Source organism: Periplaneta americana, chromosome 4 (genome assembly GCF_040183065.1).
Source record: "Periplaneta americana isolate PAMFEO1 chromosome 4, P.americana_PAMFEO1_priV1, whole genome shotgun sequence".
In the NCBI taxonomy this organism is placed as follows: Eukaryota; Metazoa; Arthropoda; class Insecta; order Blattodea; family Blattidae; genus Periplaneta; species Periplaneta americana.
The window spans coordinates 208,294,619-208,321,934 of NC_091120.1; the positions used below are offsets into that span (position 1 = coordinate 208,294,619).

The 27,316-nt window shown below is 39.8% G+C and overlaps 3 protein-coding genes across 3 annotated transcripts in view; 1 reads left to right on the forward strand and 2 right to left on the reverse strand.

The window, feature by feature from the left end:
• Positions 1-27,316, forward strand: part of gogo (golden goal) — an 849,136-nt gene that overhangs the window by 721,412 nt on the left and 100,408 nt on the right. The window lies entirely within an intron of this gene.
• Positions 1,148-12,515, reverse strand: LOC138698767 (uncharacterized). The gene is made up of 4 exons (XM_069824989.1): positions 12,462-12,515; positions 6,199-6,321; positions 5,947-6,028; positions 1,148-2,264 (listed from the first exon to the last, which is right to left on the reverse strand). The coding sequence occupies exons 1-4, from the start codon at positions 12,513-12,515 to the stop codon at positions 1,810-1,812; spliced, it is 714 nt and encodes a 237-aa protein (XP_069681090.1). The 3' UTR covers positions 1,148-1,809.
• On the reverse strand, positions 19,699-27,052 carry LOC138698768 (uncharacterized). The gene is made up of 5 exons (XM_069824990.1): positions 27,012-27,052; positions 23,450-23,480; positions 20,439-20,576; positions 19,783-20,355; positions 19,699-19,703 (listed from the first exon to the last, which is right to left on the reverse strand). Exons 1-5 carry the CDS (start codon positions 27,048-27,050, stop codon positions 19,699-19,701), a joined length of 786 nt encoding a protein of 261 aa, XP_069681091.1. The 5' UTR covers positions 27,051-27,052.

Below are 27,316 nucleotides of genomic sequence, written 5' to 3' on the forward strand. Positions count from 1 at the left end.
TACAGGAATATGAAGCAAACGTGATTTTCTTTTCTTATTGTAAGTTTTATGCTACTGGGGCTTTCAACGTAGTAGGCCTGTTATATGTGAAAATAGAACCATACTACATTTTAGTTTCAATTGAAATTTTAATCCAGTTAATATTTAGGTTATTAATTCCTTAGAACCGGGTTTTCAGGTAATTAATGTTGGTAGTAGTTATGAACAAATGATAAAAATAACAACATAAATGCTCGATTTGTGCTAATTATTTGGATAATTTCATTCTGGTACCTAAAAATCCTATCCTTATTAAATACTAAGTAATGCTAGTATTTTAACGCACATATATTCTGTAAATTAGTAGATACAACAATACCTTAGCTGAGAACAAAAGAATGTGACTTACTGCAATTCATTAAAGATATTAATCCCTATGTTCATTTCTTTCTAATATCGACGTTTACGGGAATAAAAATCGATTCTTAGCTCGAACCTCCGTTTCTTCTCAAACCGCGTGTCGACTTCGCTTTAGAAATCGCATAAGGATTCAGAACTCGGTCGGGGTTTAAAAGCCGGGGTTTGGAACTACGATTTCGTCCGTGTTTTAGAAATCGACCCTATCATTTTGTAATGTATATTTACTTTCAGAATGTACATACGTGGTACAGTCATTAAGTTCTGACACTGACGCCTGAAGGGTAGGCACCCAAAAGAATCTGGATGTCTCAGAAGATGCCGCGTGATACGGCGTACACTTAAACAGATCGACATCCTCCCTCAATATAGTCGCCGTTGGCCGCTATGCACGTCTGCCAACGTTGATGTAACTGTTGGAACACCGCTGAAAGATGTTGGCAGGAAGATGCCGTATGGCTTCTCTTGTGGCAGTCATGACCTTTTCGGCCGCATAAAAATTACGCCCACGTAGGATTCATTTCATGAGGGGAAAGAGAAAAAAAATCGCATGGTGCGAGATCAGGTGAGTACGGAAGGTGTGGCAAAACAGCGACCTGTTGCCTTGCAAGTTCCTCTTGGACAAGGATGGAGCGATGTGCAGGGGCATTGTCGTGTAGCAACAGCCAATTCTTCCTATGCCAAAGCTCAGGACGCTTACGACGAATTGAATTGCGTAAACGGCCAAGAATCTCTTTGTAGAGCATCTTGTCTACAGTTGCACCTTGTGGGATGAATTCTATGTGAACAATTCCATTTGAATAAAAAAAAAAAACTGTTAAAGCATCACCTTGCCTTTTGACCTGTCTTGTTGCGGATTTTTCTGTCGTGGAAATAATGGCGTTTTCCAGGTGGCGGACTGTCGCTTCAGTTGCGGATCGTAAAGGAAACACCATGTTTCGTCTCCAGTTATGATCGGTTATAGCAGTTTCGCCTAATTTCTGACAGAACGTGACGTCTGCCCGTTGCTCAAACTGCAACATACTCGAGTTCCGACGCGCGCATTCAAATCACCGTCACAACAAAGACCGTAGTTCTGCTTACACTATATGCAACATAACTGTATGATGCTGGGACGAGAGGCTAACTGACAAGGTACCATATCACGGCGCCACCTATCCGTTCTATTGCACCACACCGCCTCTATGCCCTCAGTCTCAGAACTTAATGAATGTACCACGTATGTGTGTTCCCCCATACTACCGTACTCTACTCTAAATAGCAACGTTGTTACCTCAACACATCTCTATCTACCTGCAGCGAGTCAACAACCTATAGTGCATGCACAGTAAACTTATTGCATCGGGTCCCAAGTCTCGAAGCCTGGTCATAAGGATGGAATTCTACCGCAACTCACAGCACACATGAACATTGTTATATGTTGTCCGCTGCCTTACGAACCCACCGAAGCCCCTCGTCCATGTTCTCCTGGATCTCGCACTCGGAGAAAATCCTGCTGACAATATTCCTAAGAAAGTGCTTGACGGACGATGATTTTCCACAGTGGTCCAGCACTTCATCGAGGAACTTCCTGACGCGAGTTTGGATCCGTGCCATGTGTCTGCAATCGTTGGAAAATGCATCCGATATCGACTCCAGCATCGACGTAGTTCTGGATGAAACGCACTTGAAGCCAGTCCATTCTAGAAGCCAACCCATGCCCCGTTTGTCGTCGCTGATGTCCTCATCTTCACCCAGAAGCATCAAATCCGGGCTGATATTTTCATGCTCGTTCTCGGCGCTGTGTAGGAAATCAAACAGATCAGCTGCTGACTCACGTGTAGTGCGAGTGCGAGACGGTGAAAGGCGGTCCAGCAAACCCAGGACACCTGCAAACACGTGCCAAACTATATGATCTGTATTGCGTTTGAAGGATAGAGAGGGTTGTCTTATCGGAGTTTTAAACCAGTGGCACATTCACGGTGCTGGTAGGACATCGTGCATGCGTCTTTTTATTTAATACTAGCTGAAATAACCCGTCGTTGCCTGTGTTTTCCTTTCTCCTTCTATTTTTAATTAAACTGGTTGTTAGGCTTTTCGGAAATGTCGGAAATCCAACTACAGACAACCAAAACGAATTGTCTTTACTAAGCTTTCCTCATCCCTAAAGATGAATCTTTCCATAGCGTTCACGTACTTGAATTAATGAAGTTGTTAGCCAAATGCCTGCCAGGGTTAACTCAATTAAATCACCTATTGATCAGGCATCGAAAAGAAAACATTTCGTTATGTGCCTTACATTCAACTGTTTTTTAAATATATTTGTTTGTTTTTATTTATTTATTTGTCGACCTGGTTGGCGAGTTTGTATAGCGCTGACCTTCTATGCCCAAGGTTGCGGGTTCGATCCCGGGCCAGGTCGATGGCATTTAAGTGTGCTTAAATAACTCCTGCGGGACAAAATTCCGGCACATCCGGCGACGCTGATATAATCTCTACAGTTGCGAGCATCGTTAAATAAAACATAACGCCATTTATTTATTTATTTATTTATTTATTTATTTATGGATTTATTTATTTATTTATTTATTTATTTATTTATTTATGTATTTATTTATTTTTTTAATTATTTATTTATCCATTTACTTACTTATTTATTTACTTATTTATTTATTTATTTTTTTATTTATGTATTTATTTATTTATTTATTTATTTACTTACCTACTTATTTATTTATTTACTTATTTATTTATTTATTTATTCATTCATTCATTCATTCTGACGTAGTTAAGGCTATTAGGCCTTCTTCCACACCACCAGAAATACGAATAAAATAATAGAAAATCAAACTATGAACAAAGTAAAACCAAACGAAAATATATACAGGCTACAGTCACACAACCTAGATTGTCTAGATTTTGGCCTTCATGATGTATCAACAATGTTATTTCATGTCGTGTTATTTTTCCATGGCCTCATGGAAGTCGATGTTGAATACAACAGACAATAATAAAGAACAATTGACTGTACAAAATTGTATTTTAATATTATACATCAATGTTTGACCGTACTTATTTTTATTATTTATCTTTTTAATCAATTTAACATCCATTTGTCCGATTTTAATGTAGCCTATGTTCTTCTCCTGGTTATGAAGGTTAAATGTGCAAACTTTGGCACATATCGGTCAAAGCGTGTAGATTTGTATAGAGTACATACATACATACATACATACATACATACATACATACATACATACATACATACATACATACATAGCCACATTGACTTTTATATATAAGATGAAAATTTAGTTAATTAATTAACGAGTGAACACAAGGTCGTAGTCCTCCTCTTTGCGACGCTGTCCACATTATCTACATAAAGGTCCATTCACAATGAAAATTAAACATAACCGTAACATAAACACAGAAGTTTGCGCCCAGGCTACCAAATGGGATCATTCACAATGATTCACATAAGCATTGACATGAACATTACCGTAAGACGTTAACATGAAAGTTTGCAAACTCCAAACTTTCATGCTTATGCTTACGTGATTTGCAAACAGAACACAATCGTGGAGCGCTGAAGTATACGACAGAATATGAGGAAATGACGTCGTTGTTACGTTTCCATGGTTACCAAGTATCTTAGCGGTTTTGTTTATGTTCCCATCGTGAATGTTCTTGATTTTACCGTAACGTTTACATTTTTTAGTTAACGCTTACGTTATGTTTAATGTTCATTGTGAATGAGCCTTCACGTTCATAACTGTGAACCGTTGGCGAGAACGGCTTGGAGAAGGAACGGATCAAAGTATCCAATCCATGAAGCTTACGAGAATGACCTTTAGAACAACCCCGTGCCCGGTTTACGTTGGATTTTTCAGTTCGGCTTTTTTTCCCCCTTAACAACTCTACTCAAAAAAGTTAACTAATTCTAATCGCTTTCATAGTTCTATCATACACTTTACTGACACCTATCATAAGTTTACAAGACCTTGCGTCGTCATATGTTTTCTGAAAGAGCTCGTGAACCTAAAATTAAACAACAAATATCATCAGCCCCCATTTATACTTACAACATACTTACTTACTTACATACTTACTTACACCATACTTACTTACATACTTACAACATACTTACTTACTTACAACAAACTTACTTACTTGCTTACTTACTTACAACATACTTACTTACGTACTTACTTACTTACTTACTTACTTACTTACTTACTTACTTACTTACTGGCTTTTAAGGAACCCGAAGGTTCATTGCCGCCCTCACATAAGCCCGCCATCGGTCCCTATCCTGAGCAAGATTAATCCAGTCTCAACCATCATATTCCACCTCCCTCAAATCCATTTTAATATTATCCTCCCATCTACGTCTCGGCCTCACCAAAAGTCTTTTTCCCTCCGATCTCCCAACTAACGCTCTATATGTATTTCTGGATTCGCCCATACGTACTACATGCCCTGCTCATCTCAAACGTCTGGATTTAATGTTCCTAATTATGTCAGGTGAAGAATACAATGCCTGCAGTTCTGCGTTGTGTAACTTTCTCCATTCTTCTGTAACTTCAACACTCTTAGCTCCAAATATTTTCCTAAGCACCTTATTCTCAAACACCCTTAACCTCTGCTCCTCTCTCAACCCGAGAGTTCAAGTTTCACAACCATACAGAACAACCGGTAATATAACTGTTTTATAAACTCTAACTTTCAGATTTTTCAAGAGCAGACTGGATGATAAGAGCTTCTCAACCGAATAATAACAGGCATTTTTATATTTATTCTGAGTTTAATTTCTTCCCGAGTGTCATTTATATTTGTTACTGTTGCTCCAAGATATTTGAATTTTTCCACCTCTTCAAAGGATAATTTTCCAATTTTTATGTTTCCATTTCGTACAATATTCTGGTCACGAGACATAATCATATACTTTGTCTTTTCGGGATTTACTTCCAAACCTATCTCTTTACTTGCTTCAAATAATATTTCCGTGTTTTCCCTAATCCACAGCCTCCATTTACAGTAAAATAAAATAAACTCTTCTTTGATCACAGATATCGATGTCTAAAATGTGATACCTCGTATTTGTGAATTTGCAAGTGACTCATAAAATAGTTTTAAAAAGTAATTTCACTCATAACAAACAAACTTTTTCTGTATGTTTCTGGTTAAATATTATTTAACTGCCCAATTTTGTGAACATAATAATAACGTAGTTATTCTAAGTAATAGTATAGCTTAATTAAATTACCAGTTTTGAAGATACGAGGGATCATTTCTTAGCCATCGATATCTCTGATAGTGCAACAGTAGCCTAATTTATTTTGAACCCTCACTATCTCTGCACCAGAAGCAGTAATGTCTCTAACGCTATCGATGACAATCTCTCTCTATCTCTGAAACGAGCTATAGCGATGCGTAACAAATTTATGTTATTACAACAAACATTCATCTGATTTCTATTGTTAGTAGGTTTATTTCTGACATAGTTAGTGCTAAAACATAGCTTTTGTTTTTGTAACTGTGTTGAACCTTCAGCTTTCATCGTTCTACCTGAATGCATTCCAGGCTCATGATGAGTCCTTGAGATGCCGTATGTGTTGCGTCCTAAAGCTGGCACGACCAGAAACGTGAGCTGAAAATAAATAATTGTTAAAATTACATAATAATTGTCTTTACATTAAGCTACAGTTCTCGTTTGATATAGGAAATGCTTTTAAATTCAATACCAGAGCGCGGTTGCTAAGTGCCACCGTTTCAGCACAGTTCAGGAAGGTACCTGGTCCCAACGCTACAGCCACTCACCGTTATTCCCAGGAAGCAGGTCCCTGATGTGCGCATATTGCAAGTCTTGGCTCTTCGCATCAGAATTGTGGGCAAGTGCGCAGACTCTGCCGTGCAGTGACTGTCACCCAATTCCTTGCGCAACTCGAGTTAGAAATTACTGCTTGCATTAAAAATTAATCTTAATGTTCTAGAGTGCTGCTGGGTTGCAGTGGCGGTTTGTAAATTGTCCAGTGAATGCAATTGATTCTATAACAATGTCTTCCAAACAACATAGTTGAATCTAAATAAGTCACATACATACAAATAAAACTTGTCTGTATTCATCTAAGTAGTAAAGTGGTTTTGGCCATAACAGTAGCAGTACTGGTGGAGGTGGTAGTGGTAATATTATTACTGTAGTTATTATTTTTAATGTCATTCTTATTATTCTTAGTAGTGAACTGTGTTTGTAGTCAGTGATGTATGCAATAGAGCAGTGATGTCAGAGCAAGCGCATTTTTCTGATCTTAACGACGTGCGCGGGCATTAAGGGCTAAGTATGGAAAGAGGAAGGGTTGTGTATGCGAATAAGCAACCTGTTGGATTAAGAAAACAGTGGTGCACAAACTTCAAACGGAACGTGAAATTTTATGTCGTTATTTTTATATGACTTATTTCTGTTTAATATTATCTATATTGCCTGTAAAACAAAAGTACTAACACTGATTTCTTAATATTGCAGTTGTGTTTTAAATCTTAATAACATAATAGAGAGTTAAGAAGGAATATTCACTTAAATTCCATAGTAGTATAATATTATACTGTATTAAGTGGATGAAACACATCATTCATAAAGAAAGTGATATTCCAAAGAAGAGATTGAGTATGACATGATAAGTTGGAATTTATATTGATGGAATCTTTAGCCTTATAAAGTAATCAATAAACTAATCAAAACAATATTACAGTACAAAGCAAAGTTACCTAGGTACTGTATCTGTTTTAAGTGTAACTAATATTACATAACAAAACTCTTATCGCATTATGCTTTTAAGGTGATATTTGTGAGCAACTTCCTATCATCAGAATATTAAATTATTTTCTCGAAATCTGCTGAAGCTATAGAGCTGACATTTTTACAACACATGGGACGTATCTTTTGCTTATGATGTAACAGTAGTTGCTTTGTTAATTCATTTCCTTACAAACAATTTCCATGCCAATAGTTTCAAAAATTTCAATACACCATCTTCAGTAATACGTATTTACGGTATATTAAATTTACGAAAACATTCTGTAAGGCTAATAAATAAATAGGCCCATACCTGAAAATTTCACTTTTCTACAAAATAAGGTTGAGAAAATATTTCTTTTGAATAAAAAAAATCAAACTTTTCAAAATGAGCATTAAAATTAAAACTTACATTCTTATAATGCACTTATACTTCTCAGGCAAATCTAAAAATTACCATGGATACAGTTTTAATAAGTTCTCTTCCCTTTATCTATTGAATCAGTGCTGGCCATCCCTGTATATAGCTCGACCAAGCGGCATATACCACCTCTTTCGTCTGTCTCTTTTTTTCCGCTGTAAAGTTCTCAGATTCTCCTGAGCTCTAAAGCGCGCGCTTGCTCCTATGGGCATCAATTGACATGACTGCAATAGAGGATAAAGAATCTGCCATCTTACTCCATAATCTTCTGTCTTGGTTGCCTCATGAGTAATGCCCAGTCTTCGGACTGCTTACTATATTTCCATACATTATTATTATTTTGTTCGCGATCTCCCCATTAACTGCCCTTCGGACCTATGGGGGGGGGCATAGGTCCATGGTTCAGAATGGCTGGTGTAACACATATTCGTCCCTCTGCATAGAACGATGCAGAAAGTTCTGTGGCAGAAAAAGACAAGCATTTATACATAGATTTCCTGCCAGCCAAGTTCTAGCATAAAAAGCAATGTTAAAGTTAGTGGATAAGTTTAATAAAACAGCCTGACGGGCAAAGAAAACGAAGACAGCATCTGGTTACAGAAGAAATACTTGATGAATTAGGAAAATCCTTGGAACTTAGTTCCCGAAAATCTTTCTAGACTTGATGTACGTCTTCAGTATGAATATTCGAAGACACAGTGAATATTTCACCATTGTACAGGGACATCATTTTATTTTTACCAACATTTTTAATATTAATTTGGCTATACCTTTAGAGAACCGGAAAAACCGTTTGCTACCCCCTTCCACGACTGTAGTTTGATGATACTGGAGCAAAACACAAACAAATCACTCTACCAGGTATAGAAGGGAAGAAAAGTAGTTCATCCATTTACGTAAACTAGGAAATATCGCGATTTTGAGTTCGATAATTTTCATTAGGTTTTTGTTTAATCAAAATACAGTACAGTATTAACAATGAGTGTTTTTACTCACGAACTGAGTTATTCATGCGAACGTATTCATTATGCAGTGTATATTATACTGTCTACAGCACATTAGCGTACAATATATACGAAAAAGTTAAATTGAAAAAAATCATAATATGGATATTTAAAAAATTTTTTAAAATGGTGGCCGTTCATTTCGAAACAGGCTTCAGTTCTTTTGTGCATATTATCGCACTATAGACTATTGTACCTAATTCCAATTACCAGTTTCGTCCTTCGTACTAGTAACTCATGTTCAAATAATGCTGTATCTACTCTATAAAAGAGTACCTTACGTACTGTAAAGTCAGTCTTCACTTCTGCCCGATTCGAAAAGATAAAATTACTCAGACATGTTATCTACTGTCCGTCCAAGTGGTTTTGCCGCAGGATCGTAGAAAGGGTGGAAATCACGTAACAGTTAATTATTTAACGAGGCCCTTTTATTTAAGTTATTTTAAACAGTTGTATAATATTACGTAGACGTCCAATTCCTAACAGAAATTAATGTTTTTAGAAAAGAGCTAAGACAGCCCAGTTTTTACAGAGGGGCGAACAGAAGCAGGTGGGGGAAATCGGGATGCCACGTAGGCAAACGGAAAGTACCTGTGCGAAAATATGATTCAATATTGAAAGCTCTTTCGTCACTGGAAAACGCGAAGATATTTCTGGAATGTACTATACTCACTAACTCAGTGCTGTTTACTATATGCGGCCTTGATTCTGTGTGGAGGACAGTTGGAACTTCGTTAGTAGAAGGGGTGGGAGTGAAGTACATTCAAAAACTCAGGTACAATAAAAATTGAAGTAAAAATAAAATGATGTCCCTGTACAACATTACTGTACTCTATAAAGAAATCTTACTCACAACTGCACAACACAGCTGTCCTACTCGATGAGATCGCGACCGACTGCAGGCGGGAAGAGCGCCGCGCTTTTATGGAGGGGAATGCCAGCGACTGTACGGAGCTGTGGCCGTCAGGTCGAACAGTGCTTCGGGACTTTTAAACTGACCGCTCTGTATAATCATTTAGATATACAAGGTGGAAGTGAAATAACCCTGCGGATTTTCAGAGCGAATATGTAACGAAAGAGTGTAACACCGCAGTCTAGTATATACAGTCACGAAGCTTGAGTTGCTGAGGGTACTAGGAACAATAGACTGTGCCGGTACTATTTCGCTATCTGTAATAAGGCGATAGTAGCGATCCTAGTGGTTAGCAACTATTTATGGATGCATATTTACTACGTATTGAGCTTCGTGACTGTATATACAAGATAGTGGTAATACCATATTGGTGGAAAGTTAATAATGTCTTTTTCAAAATTTATTGTTCCTCCTGCCTATTTTAACTGTTTATAAATGCCTAAACATCAGGGCTCTAGTCATAACTTTGCGAAGAAGACTTGCTGGGAACCTGCGTCCTTTATCCAGGATGATTTTAATTAAATTTTTCTCTTTTCAGGTAATACCCCGACGACTTCCTGTTCGTAAGCAGTAAGTACCCTTGACTGCCATATCCTGTGCTCTAGACATGCCGATAGCGTGCGCGCTGGCGGTGCACATCACTTTGGATGCCGCAAGCCATACTTAGTAACAGTTCACGATGTATTATTATTATTTAAAAGTCATTTAAATATGCGCTCCTGCATATATGACTTGCATCGTTTCAAATGCAGGTAGTGAGGCCGTAGAAAAGCATTACGAGAGGGGTTCGGCCGGCGCCGTGGATCGTGTCCCGGCATAGCTCAGTTGGAAAGAGCGCTCAGCACGCAGAGCTGAGAGGTCCTAGGTTCGATTCCCGGTGCCGGTACGAATTTTTCTCGTATTAAATAGTAATTATTATTATTATTATTATTATTATTATTATTATTATTATTATTATTATTATTATTATTATTTAATTCCTATTTAATTTACTATTTGCAGACGATCAAGTAGTAATTGCCCAAGATCTTTTTGATTTAGAATTTATGGTCAAAAGATTAAACAAATTTTATGAATCCTAGGGTCTTTCTATAAATTATAAGAAGACAATATTTGGCCATTAATACTAAAAGTAGTGATAATATTGTTATGGATGATGAAATTGAAATTAAACAAATTAAGCAGGCAAAATACCTAGGTACAATTACAACTAAAGCAGAAGGTATTTGCGAAGAGGAAATAAAACACCGAATTGAACAAAGTAAAAAAAATTATAACATGTTTAAATTCTATATGGTGGGGTAAACATCTTTGGAAGGATACCAAAAAATATATTGGCAAAATGTTAGATGAATCTGTATTAAACTACGGAAGTGAAATATGGGTAACGAATGCATATTATAGAAAAAACATTTTTGCCGTAGAAATGGATTATTTGAGGCGAAGTGCTAGAGTCACTCGTTTGGATCACATTAAAAATGAAGAAATTAGGCACAGAATGGATGCTGAAGAGACAGTGTTAAATAGAATAGAAAATAAGAGTCTGAAGTGGTTTGGTCATCTGATGAGAATGGGCGAAGATAGATGGCCTAAACAAATTTACCAGTGGAAACCTCCAGGAAGAAGAGGAAGAGGTAGACCAAAAAGAACTTGGGACAACGAAGTAATGGAGGTCATGCACCAGAGGGGGTTGAGGACTGGAGACGCACAAGACAGAAGGCTTTGGAGGATTGGCGCAAGAGGACGGCAGTAGCTGTAGAATCCTGAATATATTATTATTATTAGTATTATTATTATTATCATTATTATTATCATTATTATTATTATCATTATTATTATCATTATTGTTATTATTATTATCGTTATTATTATTATCATTATTATTATTATTATTATTATTATTATTATTATTATTATTATTATTATTGGAAGTAAATCCCAAAAAGACTAAGTATATGATTATGTCTCGTGACCAGAATATTGTACGAAATGGAAATATAAAAATTGGAGATTTATCCTTCGAAGAGGTGGAAAAATTCAAATATCTTGGAGCAACAGTAACAAATATAAATGACACTCAGGAGGAAATTAAACGCAGAATAAATATGGGAAATGCCTGTTATTATTCGGTTGAGAAGCTTTTGTCATCTAGTCTGCTGTCAAAAAATTTGAAAGTTAGAATTTATAAAACAGTTATATTACCGGTTGTTCTGTATGGTTGTGAAATTTGGACTCTCACTCTGAGAGAGGAACAGAGAGTGAGGGTGTTTGAGAATAAGGTTCTTAGGAAAATATTTGGGGCTAAGAGGGATGAAGTTACAGGAGAATGGAGAAAGTTACACAACACAGAACTGCACGCATTGTATTCTTCACCTGACATAATTAGGAACATTAAATCCAGACGTTTGAAATGGGCAGGGCATGTAGCACGTATGGGCGAATCCAGAAATGCATATAGAGTGTTAGTTGGGAGGCCGGAGGGAAAAAGACCATTGGGGAGGCCGAGACGTAGATGGGAAGATAATATTAAAATGGATTTGAGGGAGGTGGGATATGATGATAGAGACTGGATTAATGTTGCTCAGGATAGGGACCAATGGCGGGCTTATGTGAGGGCGGCAATGAACCTCCGGGTTCCTTAAAAGCCAATAAGTAAGTAAGTAAGTAAGTAAGTATTATTATCATTATTATTATTAGCCTATTATTATTATTATTACTATTATTATTATTATTGTTATTATTAAAGTGGTGCTTCATTGACATCATGGGCCGTTAGAAATTCAGTCAGTGATACAAAAAATTGTTGTAAACTTAACGAAATGAAGAGAGAGAGAGAGAGAACTAAACTAAACACAGCATATCCTGCATGAAATGTTATTTGCGGTGCAGTTATTGTAACATGGGCTCCTGTTGTGAAGGCAGGACCTCCAACGTTTCGTGACAGCCACTTACCTGACTCTGATGCACGAAGGGCATTAATACGTCGCCTGTTAACCGTTGCCCCATGCTTTAACTCGCCCACTAATGTTGAAAACAAATCATTGCCAATCATCCGCCCCTGAGCACGACTTCTACTCTTTCAGGTGCGAGCTAATGTTTTTCTGTATATATTATATTTTATGTTACAATTATTAGCAAAATAATAAATAAATAAATAAATAATTAAATAAATAAATAAATATATCAATAAATGAATAAATTAATAAATTAATTAATTTACAGCTTCACCGTATTGACAAAATAGGCCACATTCGCTACACAAAAAGAAAAGAAAAAAATTGGCGACAGGGAGGGGGTTTTACTGGTACAGTTTGGTTCAGTGAAAGCCGGCAGAAATCAAACAGTAGGGGAGACTCGGCTATTTCCGCAATATTAAGAAGTAAATCGATCATATTTTTATAGAAATGTTCATTGAAAAATATTATCAAGGTATGTAGACATGGACGAAACCTTTCATTACCAAATGAGATAAAGAGACCTATTAAAATGCAAACATATTCAGTTGTACATACATTACAGTTGAAGAAGAACAACTCGGGCAATTCCGCAACAGTGCGGATAAATCTGCAATAGGACTTTGGTAATTCCGCAGTAGTAAATAATTATAAAAATACATTATGAAAGTAACATAAAAGGAACAATTTATATGTAACAGTGCTCACTTTCTTTGTAGCTGTGTAGCAAAACACAAAAAACAGCCAACTTTCGATGTTTCACTGTATTGCCGACAGAGGTGTCGCCCAATACCCTTGATTTTTTTCTGAGCACTGCAGAGGACATGCCTCCTGTTGAAAGCCTCAGTTCTGTTCATTCAAACATGTGGCCACTAGTGTTTTCCTCTCTTTTTTTCAACCATCTTCTATTTCATTTCGCCTCTTGTTCTGAACAGGGGCGTATATTGCAGATGTTCAAGGTGTGCCCTGGACACCCTGTAAATTCGGCAATCTCATTTTTTATTTTAAGTTGTTTTATACAGGGTGTTTAAAAATACGGGGCATAATTTCAGGTATGTATTTCCCACATGTAGACAATCAAAATAGTTCATTACAACATGTGTCCGGAAATGCTTTATTTCCGAGTTATGGCCTTCACAACATTGAAATTCACCGGAACGTTTTTCTTTCCGCAGGTCGTTGCCGTCAAAGGAGACATTAAGAGGGCACTCTGACAGTTCATTCCGAGGCGAAGGTTACATTCAGTGTTGTGTAGGCGTTAGACTGTGCGACATGTATTCAAATCAAGAGCTGGCAGAGATACACTTCATGTACGGTAAGGCGGACGGCAATGCTGCGCTGGCTCGTCGTTTGTACCAGGAGAGGTACCCACAGCGACAATGTCCAGATCGGAAGACATTTGTACGTCTCCATTACCGTCTGTGCGAGTATGGAAAATTTAACTCTCCTGGTTTGGGAAGGGGACGACCAAGATCTACAACTCCAGAAGTACAGGAGGAGATTCTTGAGGCTGTGAACATGACTCCTTCTATCAGCACACGAAGGGTAGCGTTGCAAGTCAATGTTCCTCATACGACTGTCTGGAGACTGTTGAAAGAGTAGCCTATCAATTGTATCCTTATCATTTGCAACGTGTACAGGCCCTGTCACCAGCAGATTACCCTGCACGAGTTAGGTTCTGTCAGTGGTTCTTGCAGCAGTGTGGTGTAAATCCGAACTTTCCTGCCTTAGTATTATTTACAGATGAAGCACAGTTCACACGAGATGGCATAACAAATTTCCACAATCGGCATGTATGGGCGTATGAAAACCCACGTGCAACTGTTCCATCTCATCACCAGGTGTGGTTCTCCCTCAACATGTGGGCCGGTATCATTGGTGATCGATTAGTTGGACCCCATGTACTTGTAAACAGACTTACAGGGCAGGCGTACACAAACTTCCTGGAAAACACCATACCTCATGTTTTAGAAGACACTCCACTGATCAATCGTCAACACATTCACTTCTTGCATGATGGCGCTCCTGCACACTTCAGTCGTACGGCTCGCCGGTACTTGGATCGAAGGTTTCCTGATCGATGGATAGGTAGAGGTGGCCCAATTGCTTGGCCTCCACGCTCACCTGATCTGAACCCTCTCGATTTCTACTTGTGGGGCCATTTAAAATCATTAGTTTATTCGTCTCCGGTGCCTGATTTGGAATCCCTTCGGAATCGAATTGTGGCATGTTCTGAGGACATACGCAATACTCCTGGAGATTGGGATCGTGTTCGCAGGTCAATGAGACATCGATGTGAGGTCTGTTACATCAATTACAGCTACTCAAAGGGCATACCAGAGATAATTTGGTGTTCGCAATCCTTCCAAAAGAAACACAATACTGGGACTGGTAAACAAATTGGAAACAACTGGATCTCTGGTGAGTGAAAAGGGCAAGCATCGTTGATCTAGGCTTCCCACGGATGTTGTTGACGTAAGAGCACGACTGGAGCAGTCGCCCAAAAAATCATTAAGGCGTTTGTCGCAGAAGACAGGGTACACCTACTCAATGTGTCAGAGAGCCTAAAGCCATATAGGGTTACGGTTGTTCATCAGCTACAGGAACCAGATAAGGATAAAAGATTGAATTGTTGTTGGTTTCAGACGTTCATTGTGCAAAATCCTGCCATATGTCCATCACATGGTTCACAGATGAAGCATGATTCCATTTATCCGGTTATGTGACGACCGAATAATTTCCAGGAACCTGTGGCCACCGAGATCTCCGGATTTGACAACGCCGGACAACATTTGCTATAGAGGTTAATAATCTCCCAAAATTCTTCTACATTTTAGGTATAATAAGTTGTCGCTAGCACAATTCGTTTTGAAACAATTAATGAAAGGAATGTGTCAGTTCTATACAAATCAGTCTGTAGAATAGTTACCGGGTTGTGGAACTTCAAGCAGGTTATTTTGCTGGCCATGCTTATTGTTTGATCACAAATAATGCAATTTTGAATAACGTTATTTGTAGTTGCCTCCTTTCTCCGGCATTTCCAGGGCAGTCATTGAAACAAGGTGACTAATTTTTAAGAAGTTGTGGTGCGAGTACTTTGAATAATATTTAAATGTCATTTTCTTTTAATTTTATGTCATTTTTCCGTTAGTTTAAGGGCATTTTAATGATCATATTAAGTAGATTTTTAGGTCATCAACATCCGCCCCATAGTTAATATTTATAAATAATACTAAATTATATATTAAAAATGGCAGTTAATGTTGACCCGATATTTCACTTAGGCCTATAATAATTGTGCGAGATAGACCAACTATATATTTTTAACAGAACACCCAAACTCCAGGTTCAGCATACGCCACTGGTTCTGAATGGTGGGTCTTGCACATTTACTTGGCGATTTGAAATACTCCCAAAAGAGAATTCATCAACCAGCCTTTACTGATGATGAATGTCTACCCAACGATCCTGCAGTAATTTTTCGAGAGAAAAATTGTTCCGGGGCCGGGCATAGAACCTGGGACCTTTGGTTTAACGTACCAACGCTCTACCAACTGAGCTACCCGGGAACTCTACCCGACACCGATCCAATTTTTCCCTCTATATCCACAGACCTCAAAGTGAGCTGACAACCGTCAAGCAACCAACTTCGAGTGCACATTAACTCCGTGTGACTTAAATTGTGGTTTTCTGTTAACGAACAGTGACGTGTATTATGCAAATCAAGATTTCAGGTATAACTCCCTGTAAAGTTGATTTGAATAATTTCGAGAGAAAAATTGTTCCGGGGCCGGGCATCGAACCTGGGACCTTTGGTTTAACGTACCAACGCTCTACCAACTGAGCTACCCGGGAACTCTACCCGACACCGATCCAATTTTTCCCAGGTTCGATGCCCGGCCCCGGAACAATTTTTCTCTCGAAATTATTCAAATCAACTTTGCAGGGAGTTATACCTGAAATCTTGATTTGCGATCCTGCAGTAGTTTTTCACATAATGCAAAAGAAATGAGGAAACAAATTGATTATCTAACTTCGTCTTAAGAGGAAAGAGTGAAACAAGTTTTAATTTTTGTAGACGACTTTATTGATGTTGTTCATGTAACAATTTTGGGCACATATCTACGAGTACATTTAAAATTGTTGACAACACTTGCCACAGACTTAAATCACAACTCAATTGAGGAGCGTTTTTGCAAAAGTCGATAGATGCAGAAATTTTTGAAAGTGAGTTACATATGGATATCTATGTTTTCTACCTCCGGAATCGATCTATGAAATCAGATTTACCAAAACTTGATTCATACCGTATGTTGAGACTACCAAACCTTCCAGGTTTTTTCGAAACTCGATAGATCCTTTCACTTAGTATAATTTCTTTAAAATCTTGATTTCTGCATATATCGACTTTTGCAAAAACGCCCCTCAATTACAAAATATTTATTATCACTCTTACAGTTACATTTCTATGACATAAAAAAATGTCAGTGCTGCAGCGTAAATGGTTCGAAACAAAAAGACTGATCGTTTATTTTCATTGATTGCGATTGAGTACATAAAGTTCATGAATTCCAAACTCTGTTTCTCATATTGCAATTAACAATGAGAGAAAAAAAGATAAATTCAATTTAGAAGAATAACTCTAGTTATTTTTTCTAGTGCATTTTACAATAAGAAGCAATAAGACACATTCTTTTATTGAGGTTTGCAACTTTCTTACGCATTCCTTTTTAAGAGGAACACAGAGATACACAATGCGCCTCATTACTTCTAACCCATTACGTCCGCAGGGATTAAATCTTCTTCGACAACATTAAGACCTCCTCCCATCCCGCCACCTAATCCTCCGCCACCTCCCACTCCTCCGCCATATCCACCGCCTATTCCTCCTCCGCCACCCATACCTCCTCCGAATCCACCACCTAAACCTCCTCCACCTCCCATACCTCTTCCGAATCCCCCGCCTAATCCTCCTCCACCTCCCATTCCTCCGCCATATCCACCGCCTATTCCTCCTCCACCTCCCATACCTCTACCGAATCCCCCGCCTAATCCTCCGCCACCTCCCACTCGTCCGCCATATCCAAGGCCTATTCCTCCTCCACCTCCCATACCTCTTCCGAATCCTCCACCTAATCCTCCGCCACCTCCCATTCCTCCGCCATATCCACCGCCTATTCCTCCTCCACCTCCCATACCTCTTCCGAATCCCCCGCCTAATCCTCCGCCACCTCCCATTCCTCCGCCATATCCACCGCCTATTCCTCCTCCACCTCCCATACCTCTTCCGAATCCCCCACCTAATCCTCCGCCACCTCCCATACCTCTTCCGAATCCTCCACCCAATCCTCCTCCACCTCCCATTCCTCCCCCATATCCACCGCCTATCCCTCCTCCGCCACCCATACCTCCTCCGAATCCACCAACTAATCCTCCTCCACCTCCCATACCTCCTCCGTATCCACCACCTAAACCTCCTCCACCTCCAATACCTCCCCCGAATCCACCACCTAAACCTCCTCCGCCTCCCATACCTCCCCCGAATCCACCACCTAAACCTCCTCCACCTCCCATTCCTCCACCATATCCACCACCCAATCCTCCTCCTCCTCCATATCCAGCGCCTAAACCTCCTCCACCTCCCATACCTCTTCCGAATCCACCACCTAATCCTCCTCCACCTCCCATACCTCCTCCGAATCCACCACCTAAACCTCCTCCACCTCCCATACCTCCTCCGTATCCACCACCTAAACCTCCTCCTCCTCCATATCCAGCGCCTAAACCTCCTCCACCTCCCATACCTCTTCCGAATCCACCACCTAATCCTCCTCCACCTCCTACACCTCCTCCGAATCCACCACCTAAACCTCCTCCACCTCCCATACCTCCTCCGTATCCACCACCTAAACCTCCTCCTCCTCCATATCCAGCGCCTAAACCTCCTCCACCTCCCATACCTCTTCCGAATCCACCACCTAATCCTCCTCCACCTCCTACACCTCCTCCGAATCCACCACCTAAACCTCCTCCACCTCCCATACCTCCTCCGTATCCACCACCTAAACCTCCTCCTCCTCCATATCCAGCGCCTAAACCTCCTCCACCTCCCATACCTCTTCCGAATCCACCACCTAATCCTCCTCCACCTCCTACACCTCCTCCGTATCCACCACCTAAACCTCCTCCACCTCCTATACCTCCTCCAAATCCACCACCTAAACCTCCTCCACCTCCCATACCTCCTCCGTATCCACCGCCTAATCCTCCCCCACCGCCCATACCTCTTCCGAATCCACCACCTAACCCACCTCCAACTCCCATACCCCTTCCGAATCCCCCACCCAATCCTCCTCCACCTCCCATTCCTCCACCATATCCACCACCCAAACCTCCTCCACCTCCCATACCTCCTCCATATCCAGCGCCTAACCCTCCCCCACCTCCCATACCTCTTCCGAATCCACCACCTAATCCTCCGCCACCTCCCATTCCTCCGCCATATCCACCGCCTATTCCTCCTCCACCTCCCATACCTCTTCCGAATCCCCCGCCTAATCCTCCGCCACCTCCCATACCTCCTCCGAATCCACCGCCTAACCCTCCCCCACCTCCCATACCTCCTCCGTATCCACTACCTAAACCTCCTCCACCTCCCATACCTCCCCCGTACACACCACCTAATCCTCCTCCACCTCCCATACCTCCTCCGAATCCACCACCTAAACCTCCTCCACCTCCCATACCTCCCCCATACACACCACCTAATCCTCCTCCACCTCCCATACCTCCTCCGAATCCACCGCCTAAACCTCCCCCACCTCCCATACCTCCTCCGTATCCACCACCTAATCCCCCTCCACCACCCATACCTCCGCCATATCCACCGCCTATTCCACCTCCGCCTCCCAAACCTCCTCCGAATCCACCACCCAATCCTCCTCCACCTCCCATACCACCTCCGAATCCACCACCCAATCCTCCTCCACCTCCCATACCTCCTCTGTACCCACCTACTAATCCACTACCTCCCATTCCTCCAAAACCACCTCCTAATCCTAGTCCCCCTCCCATACCTCCTCCGATTCCACCTCCCAGTCCTCCTCCACCGCCCATACCTCCTCCGAAAGGACCACCTAATACTCCTCCACCTCCCACACTTCCTCCGAATCCGCCTCCAAATCCCCCTCCACCTCCTATACCTCCTGCACCTCCATAACCGGTCCCTATTGGTCTCACACTACAAATTTTGCAAACCTGAAGTCCTCCAATTCCTCCTATGCCAGGTCCTGGTCCAAATCCCCCACCTCCCCCTATACCTCCACCTCCTCCAATACCCCCACCTCCTCCTACGCCAACCCCAATGCCTCCACCTCCTCCAATTCCTCCACCTCCTCCTATACCTCCACCTCCTCCTATACCTCCACCTCCTCCAATTCCTCCACCTCCTCCTATACCTCCACCTCCTCCTATACCTCCACCTCCTCCAATTCCTCCACCTCCTCCTATACCTCCACCTCCTCCTACGCCAACCCCAATGCCTCCACCTCCTCCAATTCCTCCACCTCCTCCAATTCCTCCACCTCCTCCTATACCTCCACCTCCTCCTACGCCACCTCCAATGCCTCCACCTCCTCCTATACCTCCACCTCCGCCAAAGCCACCACCAATGCCACTACCTCCTCCAAAGGCTCCTGCAGTACCGCCGCCTCCTGTTACACCTCCAATACCAGTTCCTCCTCCAAAGGCACCTCCAAATCCACCACCACCTCCAAATCCACCACCACCTCCAATTGCACGTCCAATGCCGCTACCTCCTCCAAACATATTTCCTAAACTGCCACCTCCTCCAAAGGTACCTCCGAAGCTACCACCTCCTCCCATTGTACCTCCTGGAATTTAAAAATTGATCAGTTTATTTTGGATTATAATGCAATACTTAACAAGACCTTTGTTACAAATCTAATTTACTCACCACCAAACATTCCTCCACCTCCCATCAACCCTCCTGCACCTCCCCCATATCCTCCTCCGAATCCACCTCCCCCATATCCTCCACTGAATGCACCTCCTCCTCCGAATGCACCTCCTCCTCCACCATAGGATATGAAAGCTGCAAAATTTCCAGTAAAGCAGATTTTGCTTCATGAAGACGCTCGCAGTGTGTGCCCACTATACATACATTTACTTATTAGGTTGAGTTTTTGTACTATCGCCCTGTTTATTTCGCCAATAAGACCTTCTCCATGTTATGTTATTTCTAGATGAGTTTGTTGAATAGTAGAGAAATGTGAACTTGAGACTGAAATACGCGCTCAGCAGAGTTCTAAAATGAAGTTTGATAAATACTGAAAAAGATTAGTCGAGGATTGTTTTATGTTGCTAAAATTTAGAAAATTTTAAAACATATGCTTCAAGGTCATTCTAAAGGTACGGTCACACGTCGCTACTTTTGCAGCGCTGCAGTACAAAAAACTGCGCAACTCTCGTACTGTGACGTGTGAACAACGGTGCGACCCGAAAGTAGCGGCTGCCGAACCTGCTGCCCGCTACTTTTCCATGCTGCGCGCAACTTAAAAGTAGCGACTGTGAACAGGGTTCTCAGGGTTGCAGCCGCAGCATTTTTGATATCGGTTTTGTTGAAACTTTTGCTGCGGTTGCAACCAGTGTTGCCACCCAAATGTGCCAATGATACTTTTATTGTTTGGATGTATTTTAATGTTAAATGTGATGAATATAAATTATTTGTAACAGTTATGAAATACACAACACAGTCTGAGCATAATTGGTGACGATATAATTCATTTTTTAAATTTTCCGTAGCGTAGTTCCAAACAGGAGGGTTGCCAACATTGATTACGTTAATATACTGTTGGTTTTCATTTAAGTATATAGGCGTTTTTGAAAGCTTTATAGTAGTTAGGACAGAAAAGCAAATAATAGATACGGAAGCTTTCGCATGAGTTTCTTAATAATGCGAACATAACCACAAAATGTATGTTGAGAAGTCAACACGGAGATGGAAACCTGCAGCATGACTGCGGCTGCAAAAGTAGCGCCTTGCGTGTGAACAGACTCGCAACCTCCAGTTGCAACTTTTGCTGCACTCGGGTTGCGCAGCACGAAAAGTAGCGTGCAGCGTGCTACTTTTGGCTTACGTGTGAACACGACACGCAACTTTTGCAGCTGCAGTAGAAAAGTTGCGCAACAAAAGTAGCGACGTGTGACCGTACCTTAAGCTACGTAAACTTACCTACTAATAGGGGAGGGTCTCCCAAATTGGACCAATTCCAACATTTTCTAATTTTTTGTCAAAACGGAAACACTTAAAATTTTCACTTTATCACCAAAACATACCTTGACATTTTAAAAACACACATGTAAAACTACAACACGTTACAAGTAACAGTTTAGAAGACAACACCAAACAAAATGTAATGATCTGCACTTGGTCCAATATGCAAGAATGATCTTCTAAATTGGACCTGGAGTTTTTAAATTGGACCACATTTATCATTCTTATGGCTTAGTTTATTAATGAGCTGGACGTTACATGAATTTAACTTTAACGATTATAGAACAATTTTATGTTGAACATTTAACACATTTTGCACAAAACTACTGAACACACTTTGCACAAAAGTACATTTTATATTAATCTTTGTTTTCGTCTTCATTTTAATCTTTTCCATCTTCATTGACTTTCTTGGTCTTATCTTCATCGTCTACGACTCCGTTTTTATCGTTGTTCTGGTGTTCATTTTTTTACATCGTCGTATTTGGTATGCATTTCCATCTTCATTATCATTTTGGTCCTCGACATCATTGTTGTCTTGGTACTCGACTTCATCATCGTGTTCATTCATCGTAATATCTTCCTTTATTTCCATTTTATCATCGTCTTCAAGTCCATCCACATCCTCATCTTTATCTTTCCCTTCATCCACATCATCGCTGTCTCTTGCTCTTTATCATCATTGTCTTACTCTGCTTCATCGTTGTCTTGTTTGTATCTTCATCATCCGTGCCCTTGCTGTACATCTTTATCTTACCAAAGTTTTTGTCTTTATGTTCGTCTTCATCATGGTATTTATTTCACAGTTGTTTTTGTTTTATCGTTATCGTAATTTTTATCTCGTATGCTGCCATTTTTCTTCAACTACATCGTCTCCGTCTTCATTTTCCTTCCCTTTATCTATTTATCTGTAATTTTATCTTCCAAGATCCACTCGAATGCCTTCCGAGGTTACGGCCGCTTAGCTGAAAGTTGTACCTAGTGCTCTGTATCTTACAAGATGAATTTCAAACTACACTTTACTAGGGCTGGTTGTTACTTTTGATGTGAAACACTCTCGTATTGTTATTTGGATTCATACATTTCATTACATAAGCAAAAAACAATATTATACATAAATCTAATAATGGTCCAATTAAAAAACCTTTTCGGTTCAATTTGCAGGAAAAAGTAAATTTATTTCTCTAGACATCCAACAAAACTTAAAAAAGGCAAAGATTTATGTAACTTTGCGAAAAGGTACGTTGTTGTACATACTACTGCACATTATTAATAAAAAATCCCTCACTCAACTGTCTTTTCTTAAATATCTTACGATAATGGTAACGACAATAACATCAGAAGCTTAAAAAAAATAATAAAACTGTGTTACTAAGTTTACATGATTGCCAACTGCACAATATTTACAAAATTAGATGAGGGAAGCTCGTAGTTCATAAATCTACCACTAGATGGTAGATACTGCATTAGGTTACTTGAAAAAACGATCGGTCCAATTTGCATGCCGGTCCAATTTCAGGTACTTTCCCCTATTGCAGTACAAATGTGTAAATCATTTGGAGAATAACTAGGCTATATAAAACAACATTAGTATTAGCTAATTGTACGGTGCTCTAAAACAAAGAAATTCCCACTGCGTGATATTGTTTTAAAACAAAATATTTAGGATTAGTGCTGTTCTCGTACTTTACCTCTGGACTGGCCCGTAGCGAGAAGCGAGATCTGCAACAGACACACGAAAAATGAGTCCTGTGTTCGTGCACCCACTTCTCAGTGCCGCGTTTGTCATTCGTGAGGGAGAATATTGCTAACATAGTGTTGTACTACAACGTGTTTCTAATAACGTAAATTCATATTTAAAAACATGTCAATAGAAGAAGTACCTGTTTCTAAATTATTCGGTGTAACTGTTAAATCATATTTTAATTATAAAGAACATGTCGGTCATATTTCTAATCAGATAGCTTCTCTCAATTCTAAATTATCGCAACACTGTAGCAGAAAACATTGATGTCTTGCTACTACGGCTACATCAGCAAACAGTATAATGACTTGGGATGCAGCAGATCCTTACCTGATAAACAGAAGTTTTACTGTACAGAGCAAAATAATATTGAAAACCATTTCTTAATTAAACTCGGCGATTTTTTAAAACTTTCATTGAAAGAACGGAGAATGTTGACAGTTTCCTATCGTAGCGAAATATTCTTTAAATAGACAACTGCATTGTACGTAACTATTTCTGATTGTATTAGATGAGTTCCTTACATAATAATGTTCATACACTGCACCTGTGTAATGGAAAATAAATTACTATTACTTACAGTCAGTTACTCCACAAGTAACTAATATGCTTGCTATCTCGTTGTAAGTTACTCATATATTTTAAGCAGTAAAGTAATATTACTTGAAGCAAGTAAAGAGATAGGTTTGGAAGTAAATCTCGAAAAGACAAAGTATATGATTATGTCTCATGACGAGAATTGTACGAAATGGAAATATAAAAATTGGAAATTTATCTTTTGAAAAGGTGGAAGAATTGAAATACCTGGGAGCAACAGTAACAAATATAAATGATATTCGGGAGGAAATTAAACACAGAATAAATATGGAAAATGCTGTTATTATTCGGTTGAGAAGCTTTTATCATACAGTCTTCTGTCAAAAAATCTGAAAGTTAGAATTTATAAAACAGTTATATTACCGGTTGTTCTGTATGGTTGTGAAACTTCGACTCTCACTTTGAGAGAGGAACATAGGTTAAGGGTGTTTGAGAATATGGTGCTTAGGAAAATATTTGGGGCTAAGAGGGATGAAGTTACAGGAGAATAGAGAAAGTTACACAACACAGAACTGCACGCATTGTATTCTTCACCTGACATAATTAGGAACATAAAATCCAGACTATGAGATGGGCAGGGCATGTAGTACGTATGGGCGAATCCAGAAATGTATATAGAGTGTTAGTTGGGAGGCCGGTGGGGAAAAAGACCTTTGGGGAGGCCGAGACTTAGATGGGAAGATAGTATAGAAATGGATTTGAGAGAGGTGGGATATGATGGTAGAGATTGGATTAATCTTACTCAGGATAGGGACCGATGGCAAGCTTATGTGAGGGCGGAAATGAACCTGCGGATTCCTTAAAAGCCAGTAAGTAAGTAAAGTAATATTACAGTGATTGCAATACGCGAAAAATTATTCTGTACAAATTTGTACAAAGTCACGTTTAAAGCGGACAATTTGTAGACCAAGTGAATTATTGTACTTTTGTAAATAAAAATGTAGGATATTACGACACAAGATAGTAAATGTATTATAACATCATGGAGACAAAGTTAGAAAACACGAGAAGAACGGGAAAATTTAAAGATATCCTTCGAAGAGAGGAGAGACATGAACCCCAAATCCAACACAGCAGATCCTTTTAAGATCCTACAGTTATAAAGGAAATCTTTGAGGGTGAGCTATGGCTACTAGTGGACACGTATCCTTAGGAAGGCAGTCATGAAGGCAGGGTAATTATTTTTGGCACGAAAGAGAAGTTACAATTTATTGAAAAACCACGAGTAGTTTGTAGAGGGCACGTTTGAGGTTGGTTCCCTTATGTTATAGTTTAGTCAATAGTACGCATAATGTTGATCTTAATTATCAGCAATAGTTGCGCTATTCGGAATTAAGGACTTTCGGAAGAAAAACTTTAGGCATTTGGTTTTCGGAAACTTGAAAATAGGCTTACAGCCTTTCGGGAAAATGTAACAGAGTCGTATAAAGTCTCTGCCTTCACAGAAAATAAATGAAATGCACTCATACTATAACATTAATTGAGGATTATAGCTATAGCCGAATACCATTCGTGGTCATAATTGTCTGTGATAATTTCTTTTAGTTTTAAATTGATAATTCTGGCCATGGGATAATTAGTTCTCGATCTTCCATCTCGAAATAATTATAATGACAAGAAAGATTCGTAGAGCTCAATGAAATTAAATAATTGATTAAATGGCGATCTTACTTGTGTTAATTGTGTAAGCATATGCGGCTTACAGCTGTTTCGGTGTTTCTTCACACCATCCTCAGAGTCTACTAGATCTCGGCGTCATCTGGAACTTTGCTGCATGTTGCGTGGGTGCGTTAGATTGTTGAAAAGTGTTGAAATGTGGTGTCAAATAGTGTGTGTGTTCTGAAATTGATCTGTGTGTTGAAAATTTGATCAGGATCGATTTCAGACCACACACACTATTTGACTCCACTTTTCAACAATCGAACGCACCCACACAACAGGCAGCGAAGTTCGAGATGACGCCGAGATCTAGTAGGCTCTGAGGATGGTCTGAAGAAACACCGAAACAGCTGTAAGCCGCACATGCTTACAAAATTAACACGAGTAAGATCGCCATTTAATCATCATCATCATCATCATCATAATCATCATCATCATCTTCCTAACAAGTATTAGGCCAAGTGGCCTGTTACGATCTCAAACTAGAATTTTCAGTCCATCTCTTCTTTGGACGGCCTAGAGATCTTTTGCCATACGGATGGTAATGAAACAGTGCTTTTGGAATTCTGCATCGATTCATTCGTTCGAGATGACCCTTCCACTGAAGTTGATATTTGCTGATGAACTGCATAATGGGTTCTATTTGAAGTTCTCGCATTATGTCCTCATTTTTTTTATGATCCTAGCGAGTATACCCAGCTGTTGCTCTCATGAACCTCATCTCACTTGCTGTTATTCTACTGACATCTTTATTCTTCACAGTCCACGCTTCGCTACCATAGCTTTAATACTGGCTGTGCTAAGGTTTTATACAAGCCTATCGCCATTTAATTAATTATTTATATTCAAGTGTTAAAAGTAGTGTACGAAAGATTCAACATGGATTCAATGAAATTATCAGAAAATTCTCAGAATTTGTAATATTATTGTTTATACAGAAGATCCGAAATGAAATTAAGGAAAACTGTGAAAGGATGTTCAACAGTATGCAGAGAAAGAAATGAACACTTAATAACGGAATTGGGTGTCCAAGATTCAGAAGAAAACTAACAAAATATATAATTGAATGGAGTGTACTCGTTACACTAGGGCCACAAAACTAGCATCGAAGTCATGAAGAAAGATGTAGGAAGATGGCGAGGCCAGAATAAGCAGTCAGAAGCTAATTCAGCGAAATACAAGAAATTGATAAAGAGACTGAAAGCCGGACTTAAAATGAAGTGAAGTTTAAAATTAAATGCAAGCATACTCACCAGCACCACGAAGGCGGCACCAATGCGCGGCGTCGCCATGTTCAGGCCTCCCTGCTTCTCTCAGAACGCCGTCCGGGGTTTTATAGGGCCGTAATCAGCCCGGCCGCCTCGACACGTTGAGGTCGTATCTCGACACAACGCCGTATCTGCTACGATATGCACCTTGCTTTTAATTTCCGTGATAATGTGTACAATTGATTGTGTACAGGGTGTGCAAAAGCAACGGCGATTTAAAGAGAGAAAAGTCTTTTACGAGAATTTTTCATATAATAGCGCCATTGTTGAAGATAAACACATCCACAAGG

Coding starts and splice junctions, on each gene's coding strand:
- LOC138698767 (XM_069824989.1), bottom strand. CDS start 12,515: ATGGGGCAACGGTTAACAGGCGACGTATTAATGCCCTTCGTGCATCAG. Junction 6,322..12,461: donor CCTTCGTGCATCAGAGTCAG/GTAAGTGGCTGT, acceptor TTCTAACTCGAG/TTGCGCAAGGAATTGGGTGA. Junction 6,029..6,198: donor CCTGCTTCCTGGGAATAACG/GTGAGTGGCTGT, acceptor ATTTATTTTCAG/CTCACGTTTCTGGTCGTGCC.
- LOC138698768 (XM_069824990.1), bottom strand. CDS start 27,050: ATGGCGACGCCGCGCATTGGTGCCGCCTTCGTGGTGCTG. Junction 23,481..27,011: donor GTGCCGCCTTCGTGGTGCTG/GTGAGTATGCTT, acceptor TGTCTGTTGCAG/ATCTCGCTTCTCGCTACGGG. Junction 20,356..20,438: donor AGGTGGAGGAATGTTTGGTG/GTGAGTAAATTA, acceptor TTTAAATTCCAG/GAGGTACAATGGGAGGAGGT.